This window comes from Agelaius tricolor, unplaced genomic scaffold, assembly GCF_023055355.1.
Source record: "Agelaius tricolor isolate 1412-34295 unplaced genomic scaffold, bAgeTri1.0.p SCAF_5, whole genome shotgun sequence".
NCBI classification, from domain to species: domain Eukaryota; kingdom Metazoa; phylum Chordata; class Aves; order Passeriformes; family Icteridae; genus Agelaius; species Agelaius tricolor.
Genome location: NW_027269265.1, coordinates 29,895,819 through 29,912,593, shown reverse-complemented (window position 1 = coordinate 29,912,593; position 16,775 = coordinate 29,895,819). Strand labels below are relative to the sequence as shown.

At 34.6% G+C, this 16,775-nt stretch overlaps 1 protein-coding gene across 7 annotated transcripts in view; it reads left to right on the top strand.

Annotated features, from left to right (window-relative positions):
- Positions 1 to 16,775, top strand: part of DPH6 (diphthamine biosynthesis 6) — a 213,566-nt gene that overhangs the window by 48,112 nt on the left and 148,679 nt on the right. For all 7 annotated transcript variants that reach the window (XM_071426993.1, XM_071426997.1, XM_071426994.1 and 4 more), the window contains 2 exons: positions 6,658 to 6,719; positions 12,884 to 12,978. In XM_071426993.1, coding sequence (XP_071283094.1) covers positions 6,658 to 6,719; positions 12,884 to 12,978 — 157 coding nt within the window. The remainder of the gene's footprint in view (positions 1 to 6,657; positions 6,720 to 12,883; positions 12,979 to 16,775) is intronic.

The following is a 16,775-nucleotide window of genomic DNA, read 5'->3' as shown; positions in this document are numbered from 1 at the left end:
CTTTGCTGTCAGAAACCTCTGTTGATCCATTTGGGGATTGTGACTTTTTAAAAAGTTTATAACTTGTCTGCATGGGGGTGGATTTAATGAAAACGACACAAATTTTTCCACTTGCACCACACCTCTTTCTCTTCCACAGAATGAAATTTCAATTATTTTCTACAAAGCTTACTAGAATTAGAACTGTTAAAAGCATGAAATACCAGAATTCTATAATAGGGACAAAATAGCACATATCTTTTTATTAAGACACATTTGTATTCATGTGATGCTAGACCAAGTTGAACAATTTGAATTAAATAGATGAATAAGCAAACAATGCTCTTAAGATATTCTACGCAAAAAAATTGTATCAGGAAAGGTGTACATATGTGCCTGTATAACTGAAACTGAAATGACTTTTTATTTAAGTTTTTTATGCCCAGTAAAAGTCCTGAGAAGAATTTGACTCAGTCACTACTTTAAATGAGATGAACCATTTGCTGCATTTGATTAAAAGTAGTTTAATGCTATTTTTCAGTAACTATACAATTCTTCCACAATCTTTTTCAAACTACCAACATTTTGGAGAAGAACATTCTGAAATTCTTCAAGGGCAAATGCAGAGTCCTGTACCTGGAGAGGAGTAATTCCATGCACCAGCACAGGCTGAGGGCTGACCTGCTGGAAAGCAGCTCTGTGGAGAAGGACCTGGGGGTCCTGGTGGACAACAAACTGTCCACGAGCCAGCAGTGTGTCCTTGTGGGCAAGAAGGCCTATGGTGTCCTGGTATGCTGTCCTTCTGCTCAGCCCTGGTGAGGCCTGACCTGGAGTGCTGTGTCCAGTTCTTTGCTCCTCATGACAAGAGAGATGTGGAGCTCCTGGAGCAGGTCCAAAAATGATTAAGGTGTGGAATATCTCTCTTATGATGAAAGGCAGAGGGAGCTGGGCCTGTTCAGCCTCAAGAGATGACTGAGATGACTCACTCATCTCAGTATATGTGTCTGGAATGGGGGAAGAAAGAGAATGGATCCAGGCACTTCTCGGTGGTACTGAGCAATAGGACAGAAGACAACGTGCCTAAACTGAGTCACAGAAAGTTCCACCTGAACATGAGGAAGAACTTCTTTACTGTGTGAGTGACCAAGCACTGAAACAGATCATCCAGAGAGACTGTGGAGTCTCTCTCACTGGAGATATTCTAGAGCTGTCTGGACATAAACCTGTGCCACATGCTCAAGGATGAACCCTGCGTGAGCACAGAGGTTGGAGCAGATGACCCACTGTGGTCACTTCCAACCTGGCCCATTCTGTGATGCTGTGATTTTGTAAAATAATCTGATTGGAAATATTGCCTTGTTATCTGATGGAACGGTATAAAATTTCTTCAAAGATTTTTTGAAGATTCTGTTCTTGAAATGACAGAGCTAAATTGCTTTGAATCCTAGATTTAACTAGAACACAAATATCTTTGATGTTTAAAAGAAACCACAAGAGATTATAGGTAATATTACTTCAATAAATAGTTTTAGATCCTTTTACCTCTCAGAATTCTAAAATTTTATTTAGACATGAGACTAACCCAGTTTAGAACATAGTTGAAGAATGTTCCAGAAGGAAGATAAACTGAGATACCAATTTACCTGCACTGGAAACATATGCTAGAACCATTTTGTGATTAATATCTTTTAGCTTTATCACTTAGTGTCACTTAGTTTGAAAAGAGTTACTATATCTACAGTATGTCTACAGGTTTCATCCCCCTGTAATTCCCACACTGGATAAATTATCACATACCAGAAAAAAAGAAGAAAGAAAAAGAGCAAGGGAAAAAGAGAAGTAGATGTATAATCCAGTCACATGAATTTTCCTATTTCATAAAATAAATTAGAAGTATATTCATCTCAAATCTTTTAGAAATGCAGTAATACCAATTATTTACTGCACTTTTTATTACTTTTATACAAAAGTTAAGCAGTTTTTGCAATTTATTTTTTTAAAGGAAATCCAAGGAATCCATCCAGTTCACCATTGTTAACACAGCCTTTCATGTGTGAAAGTTTTGAGGAAGTTAAGAATGAACTTGTCAAATTATGCTACCAGACAAAAAGTTCACTTCCCTGCTTTTCATAGAAATGAAAGCTAAATATGACAGCAGGAATAATTTACCTCAAGGCAACTTAAGGTCTAGATATATAGTTCAAGAGTATCTGTGTGGCATGTGCATTTCTAGTTGGTGAAGGTTATAACACATTCCTGCACTCCTACCTTGTAAGCCTATGTTACCAGCTAATGCTGCTGTGTACAGGCTTTTCCTGTGTTACTAGAAACATTCTCCTGTATTTTGTACTGTGTAAAGAATAGTGCCTGACCCTCCTTTTGAAAATCGCTGATTTTGTATTGTTAACTTAGGAAAAAAAAAAAAAAGACACAGTTGAAATAGAATTTAAATAGAATTTACCGCCAGAAATAGTCCTATTTTCTCTGTTCCAGTTCTAAGACAGGGGTTGCTTTATACTCTTTTGCTTTCTATATGTATTTCTTTACCTTACATGTCTTATCATCTTATTGTTAACCCTGTTTTCTTTAGGATAAAGAGATTGAGAAGAAACTAGTTTTGGTTCCAGAAACCCAAAGTCCTTCATTGCCTCTTTTCTTATTCAAAATTCTAAATAATTTTACTCTTGGTGATCAGTTGATTAGTATCTCTCCAGAAACTTTCTTGCAGATTATACAGCCCAACATCATCAGAAGTTAAGTCTTAGTGCCTTACATTCATAGTGACAGCAGTTACTACTCTTCTCAATATTACTTCTTGAGAAGTCAGGGGAAAAAAGGGAAGTTCATGTTCCTGTAACTTTAAAATAGGTTTTTTTTTTTTTTTTTTTTAATCCAAAAGCCTATCCTAATCCAATGAATCTGATATTTCAAGAAGAATGCGACAATATCAATTTTGGAGAATTTTTTTTACCTTATTTTATGGAAGAATTCACTGAGTAACCAGTTTAAGTTTTTTAATTGTAGGGTTGATTAGTGAGGAAAGGCTGGAGTTTTTTCCCCCTTATATTATCAACAGATAATGGTTAACTCATACTTTATTGATGTGTGTGTGGTAGTGATTCTTTTACAACGTGTTCATATATTATGGGTTAGAGTTTGGTTCAATGTAGCTTTCAGAAGACCTTTATGTACCAACATTTTTTGAAACCAGTAATTATGATTTATTTTTATTTATTTGAAATTTTACTAAGAAGTGAAAATAGACTTTTTTATTTTAAAACACTTTTTTAAGAATCCAGATGATTTTAAAATTCTGAACATATAGAAGACATGTTCTTGTTAGTCAGATAAGGCTTTAGAATGTGGATTTTTTTAGCTGAATGTAATGCCATGAAAATGTAACTTGAATTTCTAATGGTCTTGATAAATGGAAGTAATATCAGGTAGCTGCCCCTCAGGTGAGGGCCTCATGCTACACTAATACATATATACAAAGTGAACCATTTAAAATATGTCTCTTTTTGCAACAGTTGTGCAATGTCTTTTAGTAATGTTCTTTTTTTTACCACAAAACAAAGCCATGAATTTCTGTCCCAATCTCTTGACATTGCTGCAGTTCTCTACACTTGCCTTGTGGCTGTGCATAAGAGCATTCTGCAGCCATTGTTGATACCTGCAGGAAGGAGTTCTGCTCCTGTCAGTGGATTTATCAGAAATTACAGATGGAGTAGCAATTACTTTGATGTGATTATACCATTTGTGCTATCACTTACTGATTTTACAGTCAAACTAGACTACAAAACTGGAATTGAAAGCATAATTATTTTTACTGAACACTATCAAAAACAGCATTATCAAATTTTTTTAGATGTTTCTGTTTTCATATACTAGGCTATCTCAAAGAAATAAAGCCCACTTGCTCTCTTGGCAGCACATAATAAGTTGATGGACGTAGTTCAGTTGGGGAGTTAAAAATGCATTGAAAATAATGGGCCATAACATTCTAGGGTTAACATTTATTCATAGATGATGCAATTAAATAAAACAGGCATTAACTTCAAGGTCAGTCAGGAAAGTAATAAAAGTGAATATTTTAATTGAATTCTAATTGCCCCCCATTGATACATGTAAGTTAAATAAAATAGATGTCAGTCCTGCAAATTATAGTTCCCTTCCTAATTAATTTTTTAATTCTACATAGAGTCATCCAGGCCGTGGACCTTGTTGGTTTATCCATCCATTTGGCTTCCTTCATCTCTAGTTCCATTGAGGACAAATTTGGAGGATGTGGTACTAACAATTTACAATACATTGTTCTTCTCATTAGTCTAAGCCATTTTAAAAATTCGAGTCAATAAAGAAAAGTGTACCAAACAGAAGTATAGATTTTAAAAAAGCTATTTTGTAAGTATAGTTCCAAATACTTTATTATACTAATTGTAGCAACAGACATACAGCTTCATCTATGCATGCATAGCAGTAGGGATTGGAGATGTGGATTACTGGTCCTGCAAATTGAAAGTTACATTGCTTCCTGATGCCTTTACCAGACAGTCTCTATTCACTCACAATATAAACCTACTGGAAGCTAAAAGAAGTACTATGTTTCAAAATAAATGCAAGCCGTCCAAAAATAGAATTCTGCTGAGATACAGGAAGGGTACATTGCACTTCACGGAGTTTCATGTAGGTGTGGGATATCACTCAAGAGTTTACCCATAGTGTATACATAGGCAATTTATTTGTATTTCAAAAACTGTTTGTATCATAGTTTCTTTTAAAGTATTGCTTTGCATTCATTACTGGACTAAAGTTATGTCCATATTACCAAAGAGAACCTTGTGAAAGAAATAATATGTCAGTGTGTCTGGTTCTGACAACTTCTTCCCTTCTCATATGTTTGTAATGTGTCCCTTAGTTTAAATTTAGAGGAAATCAATCTGTTTTTTTATCAAGGAGGGAGAGATTGCTTATCTTAGCAAAGTAATTATATTAAAAGAAGAATTTTAATATAAATGTGTGAAATGATACTGTAATGCAGTACTCCTTCATTTATGTCAAGAGAAATTGCTTGTTTGGCCTAATACCTGTCCCATTATAATCAAGGACAAAATGCTAACCTGATGGAAGTTGGAAGAGATCACCAGAACCATTTGAACTATTGAAATTGAATTAATATCTTTCAAAACTATTTCCACAATAATAAATTATCATCATGTATCTAGCACATACATTTTTAGTCTGTTAAAAAAAAAGCAATAAACCAATACAAAAAAGGAATAGATGGCAGAAAAAAACCCAAGTCTTTTAAAACTTTATTTATTAAGCAGTTTTAAAAGCATTCCCCTACACTGTAAGGGAATTTTTAATGTGCTTTAATGAAATATTTAAAAACTTTCCTAGTGTTTTGAAATCTCATTCACTCTAAGTTGTTTTAGTTTCACAGGAATTTAAATATAGCAAGATCACGAATTAAAAATTAAGAGACATATTAGCTACTTTAACTTAGCAATGACTTTATATAATAGTGTACTGTACATTTATATAACAGCTTTCATCATCAACAATCTAAAGTGCTTTGCAAGGTGCATATTTTAGAAATTGCTTCTGAATGGAGTAATTTTGGTGGCAGCTCTGTAATGATACCTATTACTGTATGAAGCAGTAGAGTGGGAAAAAATAGACAAGTATTGTATTAGTGCAAAAAGGATCCCAAACCAGAATAACTAAGAGTAGTAAAAAATGGGATAACTGAAAATTTCAGTGTTCCTTCCATTTCAGGAGTTATAATTTTGTTTTTTCTCAGTTGCTTCATATGGTAAGACCTTTTGACCACTTTATGTCAAATCCAACTAGAATATTTACTTGGTTGAAGATGTCAGCTTTTGAAACAGTTGCTCCTGGATTATGTTATCCCACTGTTTATTTTTGCCAGTTACTTGGTTTATCCTGAGAAGTGATCATTAAATGCCATGAGCTGGGCAAAATTAAAAAGTCAAGAAGATGAAAGAGGAATACAGAAAAGCAAGTTAGAGCAGCTATCAAGTGTTAATAGGCTTACTTTTTTACAAAGAAAAATAAATCAAAATGTAGACATCATACAAAGTATTTTGTGATGGATCTAAAGGTACAACATTCAGTATGTTCTGTAGGTCTGAGTTTTCTTTATATCTTCATCCTTTTTAATCTTACATTTTATATTTGCATAAAACACACAAAGAATGGGATTTGGCAAAAGAACTTTTCATTATGAGCCTGTGTCCTTTCCAGTTGCAGGAAGCATAAAAAAATTAAATTGTATTTTAATTCCATAGGTATCTGCAAAGGTAACTTCTGACTTAAAGAGGTAGTATCCTTGTAGTATTTTTATTACCATGGACCTGTGTGTTTACTTCACTGGCTAGTGAAATTTCTAAGGAAGGGATCCAATAGCTTTTCCACTTGACATGTAGCGAAATGGTAACTAGCTTTGTTTTTCCATAAACCTGGAAAATATTTGCCCAAAGATTAAGGAAAATTCGGACTCAGTGTATTTTCTTTAGGATAGTAATTATTTTAGATAATGTAGTGTTTCTAAGGGAGACGTAATATATTTTAAAAAGAAAAAAATAAACATTTCTTGATGTCGTAAGAGTACTTCATAAGAAATATTTTTACTTTTTTTTTCGTTTTTTGCAGGCTTAGATCCCGATAAGCATCTAGGAAAATCTTTAGGTGAAATGGAGCCTGTTCTTCTGGAGGTGAGTATAACTTAAAGGGTATTCATATAGTTAAACTTGCAGTTAAAAAGAAATTTAGTAAAATTAACTTAATAAAAATTACTTACTTTGATAAATTAGGTGTTAACCCAAAGCTTTGCTTTGTACACAGAATATAAGCCTTAGCTAAGCCCTTTTCATATCAAAAAACATTTCTTGACATAGCTCAGAAATGGTGTCACTATCTTTAAAACAAACTAAAGGCATGAAGCCTCAATATTGCAGGAACACTAACTGATATATCAGTATGATACAGCTAAATAATTGTACATTAGAGACTTTCACAGCAAGAAACAGTAGTGCCAAATCATAGGTGATACAAAATTTCCCTGAAGATTCCTATTTGCAGGTTTCATACCATTTATACAATCAGACTGCATACAGTGGGGACTTTAAAAATGGAATAAGAGGTGTAGTCTTGAGGATGTATTTGATTCTGTGCAAAGGACTGTGTGTCCTCATACCAGGATAATGCTTGTTGGCAGAGCTATTAGATTTGTTTGGAGAAAAATCATTCAACTAGGGAAAAGAAAAAATACCAGATTTTGTACTTGAGGTTTCTTCAAGTTTGATGTAGGAGCATCAAACATCAAGCTAAGTAAATTTTAAGAATAACAGTTCTGAAATTATGTTTTCATGTATTGTCTGTGACAATGCAAGTTTACCACAATTTCTTGTCCTTGAGCCTGTTAGATACCCACAATGATTGCATGTCTCTTAAAAGGGTCTTGATGTAGCTCTCAGTGTAGTCTGTCTAAATGTCCACAAAGTGATGTCCTAAAAATATTTTTCATTGTTAATCTGGGTAGTTACTGGTCAGCTTGGCTTAGTTTGTTTTGGAACACTTGAGGGTACAGCAAACTTGCAGAAGAGAAAGAAAAAGTAACCAGAATTTTAAAAATCTCTTTTGCTACTGAAAGACAGAGGAGTCACATAGCAGTTATATCTTAGGTTTAACTTCATTTTTTTAGTTATTTACATGGAGAGGAGAAGAATAGGTAATTGCTACTTGGGAAAGCTGGAAAGGAATAATTGAGGTCCATAACATTTAAATAACCTTACCTGAAGAGATGGTCTGTTCTTAACTTGAGATTTGTTGCTTGAGACCTGGAGAATCTGCTCAGAAATCTTCCCCTCCTCCTCCCTGGCCCTCTGCTATGTAAACCACTTGGTATACAATCCCATTCATTATCTTTTTCTGGAAGTCTTCTTTTCACTTATTTCTTAAAATCATCTCAACATTCTGCATTCACAGAAAGCTTCTGTAATCAAAATTCAGGTTGCAGCCTCAGTGGGGTTGCAGCTGCTCACCTCAGTTGAATCAGTCTTGATTTCTTTAAAACAGTAGCAGCAAGTATTGCAATTTTAATTGTGGCAATAAGAAGTATTCTTCTGCATTTGATTTCACCATCATTCATGTTTAAAAGAAAATAATAAACTATTAAATCCAAAAGTAGCTGGTATTTTTTTTTAATTGCATGTATTCATCATCATGTTTGATATCTTAATTAAAGTGATTCTTACTTACTCAGTTTCACTGAAACTCTTACTGTCATGGTTTAACACTTCTCAAAACCCACATTTGATGATTTTATCTTTTATTGATACAACAATAAACAAAGCAATGACTGCCTAAAATGTACAAATAGGACATTCTGACACTGCTTGTCAGGCCATTGTAGGGAAGACTGCACAACTGATTATTTGTTCATTTGGCTGTTGCTTGTGCATATGTATGCTATGAAAGTCAAAGCCATTACAAATACTTTTTTAATAGATACTTGGTTGGCTTTAAGGCTATATAAAACCAAATCATTAACTATAAACTGAAGGAAAATACTTACGATGTGAAAACTAGTAAGTTTTGCAAACTAGTGAAGTTTTCAGTATCAGAAGTAGTTTCACTTTTGCAAAGTAGTGAAGTTTTCAGCATCAGAAGTTCTGTCAGACAGAATGTGAAAACAAGGAGTTCACAGTTTCCAGTAAGGAAGAGAGATAAAACTTAATATTCTGACCATACCATATAAAACACTGTAATGATTTAATGTTTAACACTGCACAGGTCCAAAACTGCCATGGCTTCATATACCTGTGATCTTTGATTTGTACTTTATTATCTAACCACTAATTTCAAATTTTACGGTAAATTTGTTTTTCTTGTTGGGATTTTTTGCTAATATGTTGTTTTCCTGTTCTTTGGGATTGTTTTTTGAGTTCTGTGTTGACATCTGATGTTACTTTACCATAGTTGTTTATTCAGCTAGGTGCAGGGTATTTCATTACAGCATTTTTCCTAGTGTGATATGCAAGTTTGTGAGAATTTTTGCAGTTATGTTTGGAACTAATAATGTTTTCTGTGTTCTTCAGTTCTGTTGAAAATCACTTAACATCTGAATAATTTCAGTGCCCAGAAAAATGCCAATGTCTTTGATAAAGGGCCACAAAATGGCATATATGTTGAGTAATTTGGGACTTGTAGGGAGTATCTTTTACTTTTAGCATGTACTCACAAAGTTCAACTTCTCTGGTACTACAGATCTGGAAATAGAACTCGCTCACCTCTTACTTTTTTTTTTTTTTTTTTTTAACTAAATGTTTACATCAAGGAACAGTCAATGAGACCAAAATTAAGTTGTATTAATATAATGCACCTGGTAGAATTTTTGTTTTGGATATATAAGAAATAAGCATGAACTAGTCAATCTCCTTTTAACAAAACGTCTCTGGTTGAGGCATTATAAGAGTGTTGCTTAGAAAAAATCCCCAACAAATAAATCCACAACCAAGCCCTGATTTCTTCCGCTCAATTATTTGACTTTGAAAAAATATTATCACCTAAATTTTCAGTCTTCTGATTTAATTTATTTTATGTGTACAGTAGAAATTGTAACAAATACTGGCATAAAGGTGAGGTGGTTTTTCTTCAGTAGCAGCAGAAAAATGGAGGACTAGTGAGTGGGAAAAGTTTTTTGCAATTTTTTTCACATTACTTTCAGAATGTTGAACTTAGGGGTGTAATGATGATGTGCCCCCGATAGTTTTAGCAGGGGTGAATATTACTGGCTCAGGACATCAGCACTGCAGAAAGGAAAGTTTTTGAATTATTGCTTTTTTCTAATTGATAGGTCTTTGATTAGTTTTTGAGGGGTTGCTAGATAATTGCTAAATTATTGAATTTCATGTCCTAATGTTTCTTCTGTAACATGAGTCTCAGCTTTTTACACTAAAGAATTTTCTGTCAGTTTATGTCTCAGGTTGTGATCCCAGTGTCCTTTGAATTTGTTAATAGAACATTAAGGTTATATTTGTCTGTAATTCTGGCTCTGCAAATAGGCAATACGAAAATGTTTATTTATATGCTTGCCTCAAAAGTTGATGAGAACATCTTGATGCAAAGAGCATTTCTGTAAATATAAGAGTTTATTAAGTCTTACAAATTCTGTCTGGGAACAAAGTCTTCACTTGAAAAAGGAAGTACTTGAATTCAAATATTTATCTTTGATTATGAAAGTTAAAGAAGGAAGCTTTAATCCTTGTGTTTCATTCCCAAGGTAGGAAGAGACTGTTCTTCAGGTAATGTTTGCACTGGTCATTTATGTGTTTCTCATTTATATGTATATCCTATATCTCATTGTGTACTTAAGAAAAACTTTGTGTAGCCTGGAATATGGTTTCATCATAGATTTCTTTTGGAGTTTGAAGTGTACTTGCATTACTTGCGATTAGTTATGTTTGACTTGTAAATTTGCAGTTTTCTGGCTCATCTGTACTAGAAGGCAGATTTAGCAATCATAAAACTTAGAGTCCATGCTGTTCTATTATTATTATTATTATTAATGTAGCATCCAATTTGCAAACCCAAATAATCAGTCTTCAAATAATGTTAATATTCTAAATTATTAACAGGCAAGATTCTCATGCCATTGATGACATTTAAAAAATATTACTGACTTTGTTAAATGAACGTTAAGGATCTGTTCTATGAGCTGCTAAATATCTTTTGGTCCTGTTGACATTTGTGAGAACTGAAAACCTTTAGCACCTTGTATAGTTGGTGTCAAGAATGATGTTGAAGCCAATGACATTGAAAATGAGAATTTCTCACAACAAAGATAAGAAATAGTCTTACATCTTCTGAGTATTCTATGTTAATTGCCAATAATTATTCTAGACACTGTTTACAAGCAGAGCTACCAATTTTGAAAGTGATTTGTAAACAGTCACTCCATGTATTCACTGTGTAAAGGTTACAGTTAGAAAGATCTTTTTGGGTTTTCTCTCTTTCAATTTTTTAATCATTTTCATTAGGGTTTTTTGGTTTTTTTTCAAATAGAGTAAGAATAAAAGATTTTGACTAACTGTTTTGTAAGTTGTCCATTCTTGTTGCATCAACATTAATTATTCTTGATGTATTTGTCCTATAGAAACCTTGTTGCCATTGTTGACAGATGGAGTTCTCTTTTATGTCAGCAGTGTAATTTTTTAATGAGCACTTGATTAAAGGTTCTCTTTTGCTCCTTTTCTTTGATAGAAAATGTGAAAGGGAAAATTAAAAATAACTCTCATAACAAGACACTGAAAAAATGTTTCAAACAAGCTCCAAAAGAGATTTTGATTTTATAGCACCACAGAACTAAATATTCACATAGAGCATTATCAAGGTATTGTTTTCTCAGAGCATTTTCCTTTTCTGCAAAATAATGGCTGAAGATGATTCGAGCCTTTGGTTTAAGTAACTGAAGTTATAAACAGTCTTTGAAGTTTTCAAGTAAGAAGCTTTGAAAGAGAACTGTAAAGTAACATGAACTACATTCAGCTTCAACAATAAAAATACAGTATCATTTGAATATATGTAATAGACTTGCTACACAAATATTCTAGTAACCATATAAAAATGTAATCTAGATGCATAAATATCCCAGTCTTATATTTGCCTCAAAGAAACAGCAGATTTGGAATTATCTTCTAGCCTCCAGACAGACTTTTTCTAGCCCTCTGATGTTTTGGAGAACTGCATTTCTACTTTGACTGCAGAAGCATCATAGATGGGCTTCTGTTCCTCTAAGGAAAGGCATAAAGGGGTTAAGTAAATATTCCCAAAAGTAACATTGGTGTTTGCAGTGGAGTTAAGGACTGCAGTTCAAGTTCTTATGAGTCACTTAAAGCAGAATGTTAGTGCTTGTTTAATGTTAAAAAACCTGGACAGGGCTTGGCTTGAATCACTGCAATGACACATTATAAGGTGATATAATCTGCTGCTGGGGACATGAATTTCTGCTGCAGACAGAGAGGGTGTCCCCATGCTCAGATCTGGTGTTTGGTTAGTATCTATCAATACAGTACAATGAAACAGTAGTAAAGTGATCTACTGAGCAGTTATGCACTCCTTACTCCAGCAAAAATGAACTTGGGTTCATGCTCCACAGCTGCTCATTTGTAAAGCAGGAATTAATTAAGATAGTCATGTCTTGTATTTTGAAGGCTTCAGTTTATCTAGTTATGTCTTTAAGTGAGACATCCAGAGCTTCAGGAATATTTGTAAATATATGTTGATTTAGAAAGTATATTAAGTACAATTTAGAAAAGAGAGAATATGTTTCTCTTTAGATCTTGCTTTAGCTTTTTGCTTTTGACTTAGAAAATTCCCATTTGTTTTGTTAGGGGTTTTTTTGAAAGAATATTTCCCTAAACATAGAACACAAATCTGAATCTATTTTCAAAAAATGTGTTCATTGTATACTTCTATGTGAAGTGCTACTTCTTGTGTTGACTCACAGTAAAAGTTTTTCCTCCAAGTGAAATAGATATGCTAAAGAAAGACAAGTATGGGAGCCTGAACAAGCTTTTGTGGCCACTGAGCAAGGAGAACTAGGAATCAATTTGTTGATCTAAATATTACAGTGCCAGTTCTGCTTAAAATGTAACACTTCGGTAATTTTTAATAACTGTAATAGGCATGCAAAGAAATCAAGACCTGACTGTATGATGATTGGGTTTTTTCAGCCTTGTAGTGGGTAGTCTTTTAGAAAGTGCATGGTTTAACCCCAGCTAGCAATCAGTATGTACTGGTCTTGACATTTTCAGCAAAATACATTTAATGAACTTTAGTGTAACACCTACATGTTTCAATTTCTCTTTTTTGATAGCTCTCTGAGAAATATGGACTCCATGTTTGTGGAGAAGGAGGAGAATATGAAACGTTCACTCTGGACTGCCCTCTGTTTAAGAAGAAAATAGTTGTGTAAGGAGCAGTTTCTTCTATTTCCTTAGATTAAAGCACTGGGAGCATCTTAAAATTTAGTTTGAGACAACTGGAGGTAGTAAGAGGTAACTCATGGCATCTGCAGAGGTAAAACATGTTCTTTAAGTTCACAGACACTTGTGTTGTTTAACACTGGCGAAGTCCTCTGGAAACCTAAATCAATACCTGACATGATGAGGCGTTCATAGAGGGCTATAAACATTTTAGACATTTGCACTTTCGTTTACTTGCTGATTATGGCCTGCAGTAAAAATGGTACCTATACACTGACACTTTTATCCTTTCATGAAGTGTGAATTGCCTGTAATATTTATCTTTCATTACAGCTAAATTTGATAAAGTGCCACTTCAGTAGCCTGTGGGTTCCATTAACTGTGTATATGTGTGTGTGTGAATGATAACAATAAACACTTTTCTTCAATTACTAGAGGATATTTTAAATATAAACTTTGTATGAATCCATCTCAATTATACTGAATAGTTTATTCCTTTGACATTAATTGCTAAAATCTGTGTAGTGAGCTGTGGAAAATACTTGTGTCTTGTTTCTTAGAAGTCTGTTAAGTAGCTAGGCCTAATTGCTTCAAGTAAAATATTTTGACTGCTGTTCCTTTTCTGAAGCAAGTAAACAGACTAGTAATCATGCATTGGTGATGGATTCTCAGTCATCTTAGTGCAGGTCCAGATTATGAAGCATATAGACATGAGTAATGCTTTCATGGTGCATGTCCATTTGTTTCACTTCTCTGTAAGACTGGGATCTGTCTGTGTAAGGAATAGAGAGCCAAGAACTGTTAGCTCCATTTCATTGCATGGCATTTGGGAAGAGAAGATAATAGACAAAGTGGTTAAAGCATTGGCAGCTAATCTGGCAAATGTCTACTGAAATACTGGTTGATTATGCCCTTGGTTTGGGATCAACCAAAGAGCAGTTTAAGTAGGAATATATTATAATATATTCTAAATGTTTATCTGGTTGTCAGTGATATAAAAACAGTTCAAGTGACTAGGAGAAGCTGAAGCAGAGATGGTATGGCTGAGTTGTTTTCATTTCTCTTGGTGATACTCTAAATAATAAAAGTTAAAAATAAAAGCACAAAAAATACATATCAAATATTTAAATATTAGTAAGCATTTAATAATAAATATATAGCACAGTGGACTTTTAAACACTTCTTCAATGAGTTTTATTGTATGAACTTCACAAGAAAAATATTTTATAATTTCTTCTTTAAGTAAGTTATGAATTTTTTCTACTTTGTATTCTTGCTTTTCATATACACTGAATCTAAACAGACTTTGTAATCATATTGACTCTGCTAGTAGAGCTTCCAAATGTTTAGATAGATACGGTTCAGGTATACATATCTCCTGGTTTCAGCTAGGCCAGGTTTAGATTTTTGCAATAGCTGGGAGGCGGCCTGGCCAAAGACCCTAATGTTATTTGATAGGACCTCACTCATTGCCAGGGTTGGGGGAAAGAGAATCAGGAACTCTCCCTCTCTCTCTGAGAAAGGAGTGTTCCTGCCAGTTGAAAAAAACGTGGCAGAGGGGGAGCCATCTGTATTGTTCATTGCAGCAGGGTTCTCAGTGAGCATTTTTGAATGTGAGTCACTCACGATTGTATTCTTTTTTTATTAATATTGTGCTGTTATTGTTCATTTTTTATCTCACTGCTTCTACCAGTAACTTGTTCTTATCTGAACCCATGATCTTGACCTTTTGCGCCTCCAGTTCTCAACTCCGTGCCACCACATTGAGAGGGGAGAGCCAGGGGAGGGGACAGTGAAAGAGAGAAGTGTGTGGTTTTGGAGAGTCTCAGTGGGGGCACTGAATTTGGGAGTACCATTCCTAAAGCAGGACTAAATCCTGATGCAATTTTAAAAGCTTAAATGTTGTTGTAAGCATTGGAACTTAGAAGTTCAAACCTGTAAGGATTTTCAAGATCCCTAAATTCCTGAACAACTCCAAAACATCTCCTGTGTCTGAGGAAGTGTCTGAGGAAGTAAGTGTCTGAGGAAGACATTAAAGAATACTTTTGCCTTCAAATAGGTATGATGCATTAACTTTGGCTGGCTGCCAGGTTCCCACCAAGGTGCTCTCTCCCTCTTTAGGAAGGCAGGGAGAGAAAATAAGATGAAAAGATGCATAGGTCAAGAAGAGAGCAATGTACCAAGTACTGTAATGGGGAACCACATTGAATTTGGGGAAAATTAATTTAATTTATTGCCAAATTTAATAAATACATTTTTTAAAAAGTAGAATAGTGGGAAGCAAATATACCTTCTCACCTTGTTCTTCCCAGGCTTAACTTCACTTCATCATTCCTGACTTTTCTACATCCTCCCCAATGAGCAGTGCAAGGAAGTGGAGAATGAAGCTGGTCAGCTCATAACACTGTCTTTACTGCCCCCTTCTCTTCACACTTTTCTCCTGCTCCTGCTTGGGTCTTTTCCATGGCTCCCTCATGAACTGTTGCAATGTGTTTCCTTCCCACCAGGCAAGTTCTTCAAGAACTGCTCCAGCGAATGTGCTTTCCATGGGGTTTGGTCCTTCAGGAACAGACTGCTCCTCATGGGTCTTCCATGGGGCTCAGTCCTGTCAGAAAAACTGCTTCTGTGTGGGTTTCTGCACAGACTGCAGTGTGTGTATCTGCTCTGATGTGTCCTTCCTGGCCTGCAGGGGAGCAACCTGCTTCACCATGGTCTTTTCCACAGGCTGCGTAGAATCTGTTCTGGTATTTGAAGCACCTCCACTCACTCCTTATTTCATGGACCTAGGTGTCTGCAGGGCTGTCACTACCATGTTTTTCTCACTCCTCTTTCAGCACAGTTTTAAAATATGTTATCACCAAGACACCACCAATGTTGCTGATGAGCTCAGCATCCTTGGTCTCATGTCATAGGGACCACTTCTAAACACTAACCCCTGCCACCAAAACCTTGCCACATAAACCTAAAAGAACTGGAGAAAATCTAGTATGCCTTTTATTTATAACTCTACTTGCAGGTAGTGTTTTCACTGGTCAATGATTTTTGCCCTCTCAAACTTGGCAAGATATGTTTCTACATCATATCCTTGCAAAATAAAAAAAAAATATGCTGGCTCAGCAGAAAATAAAATACAACCTTGAATGTTACTTACTATGGAGAAACAGGAGTCTCTTTAATGCAAGACTATATGACGACTTTTGCTTCTGAATGTTAAGTTGAATTCTTGCCATTCTTCTCTGTCTTCATTCAAAAATGTACCTCAGAAAGGAAGCATGACAGATTGAGTGAAACATATATTTGAAAATAAACAATATCTAGTAGTGAAAGCAAAATCTTGCAACCAAAATATTGAACTAGAGTCTGATTTGGGTTTATCTGGTTTTCCCAGGTAGTCTATTATAATCCTGTTGTCAACTTTCTTACTCTCAGTGTTTGAAATGTACCAAGCATTTCCTGTCCTTCTTATGCTGATATTTAAGGTACAATAAATCAAGATTTCTTGAAATTTTAAAGATCTGTTTCTTATCTATATGAATACCATCTAATATCTGCTCTTGTCATAAAGGCCTCTTTGTTCATGGAGCGCAGAATAGTTTGATCTCTTGGAAAGTAAATTGTCCCATTTGAAATATTAGGGAAATACCATTTTCCTTTGTATACCTTACTATTAACTCTGTGTTTAGGTTTGTAATTCTAGGTTTGGAGTTAAAAGCAAAATTATAAAATTATAATTGTACTCTCAGTCTTGTTCTAGCTTGATATATTTGTATTGAGAAAGTGTTA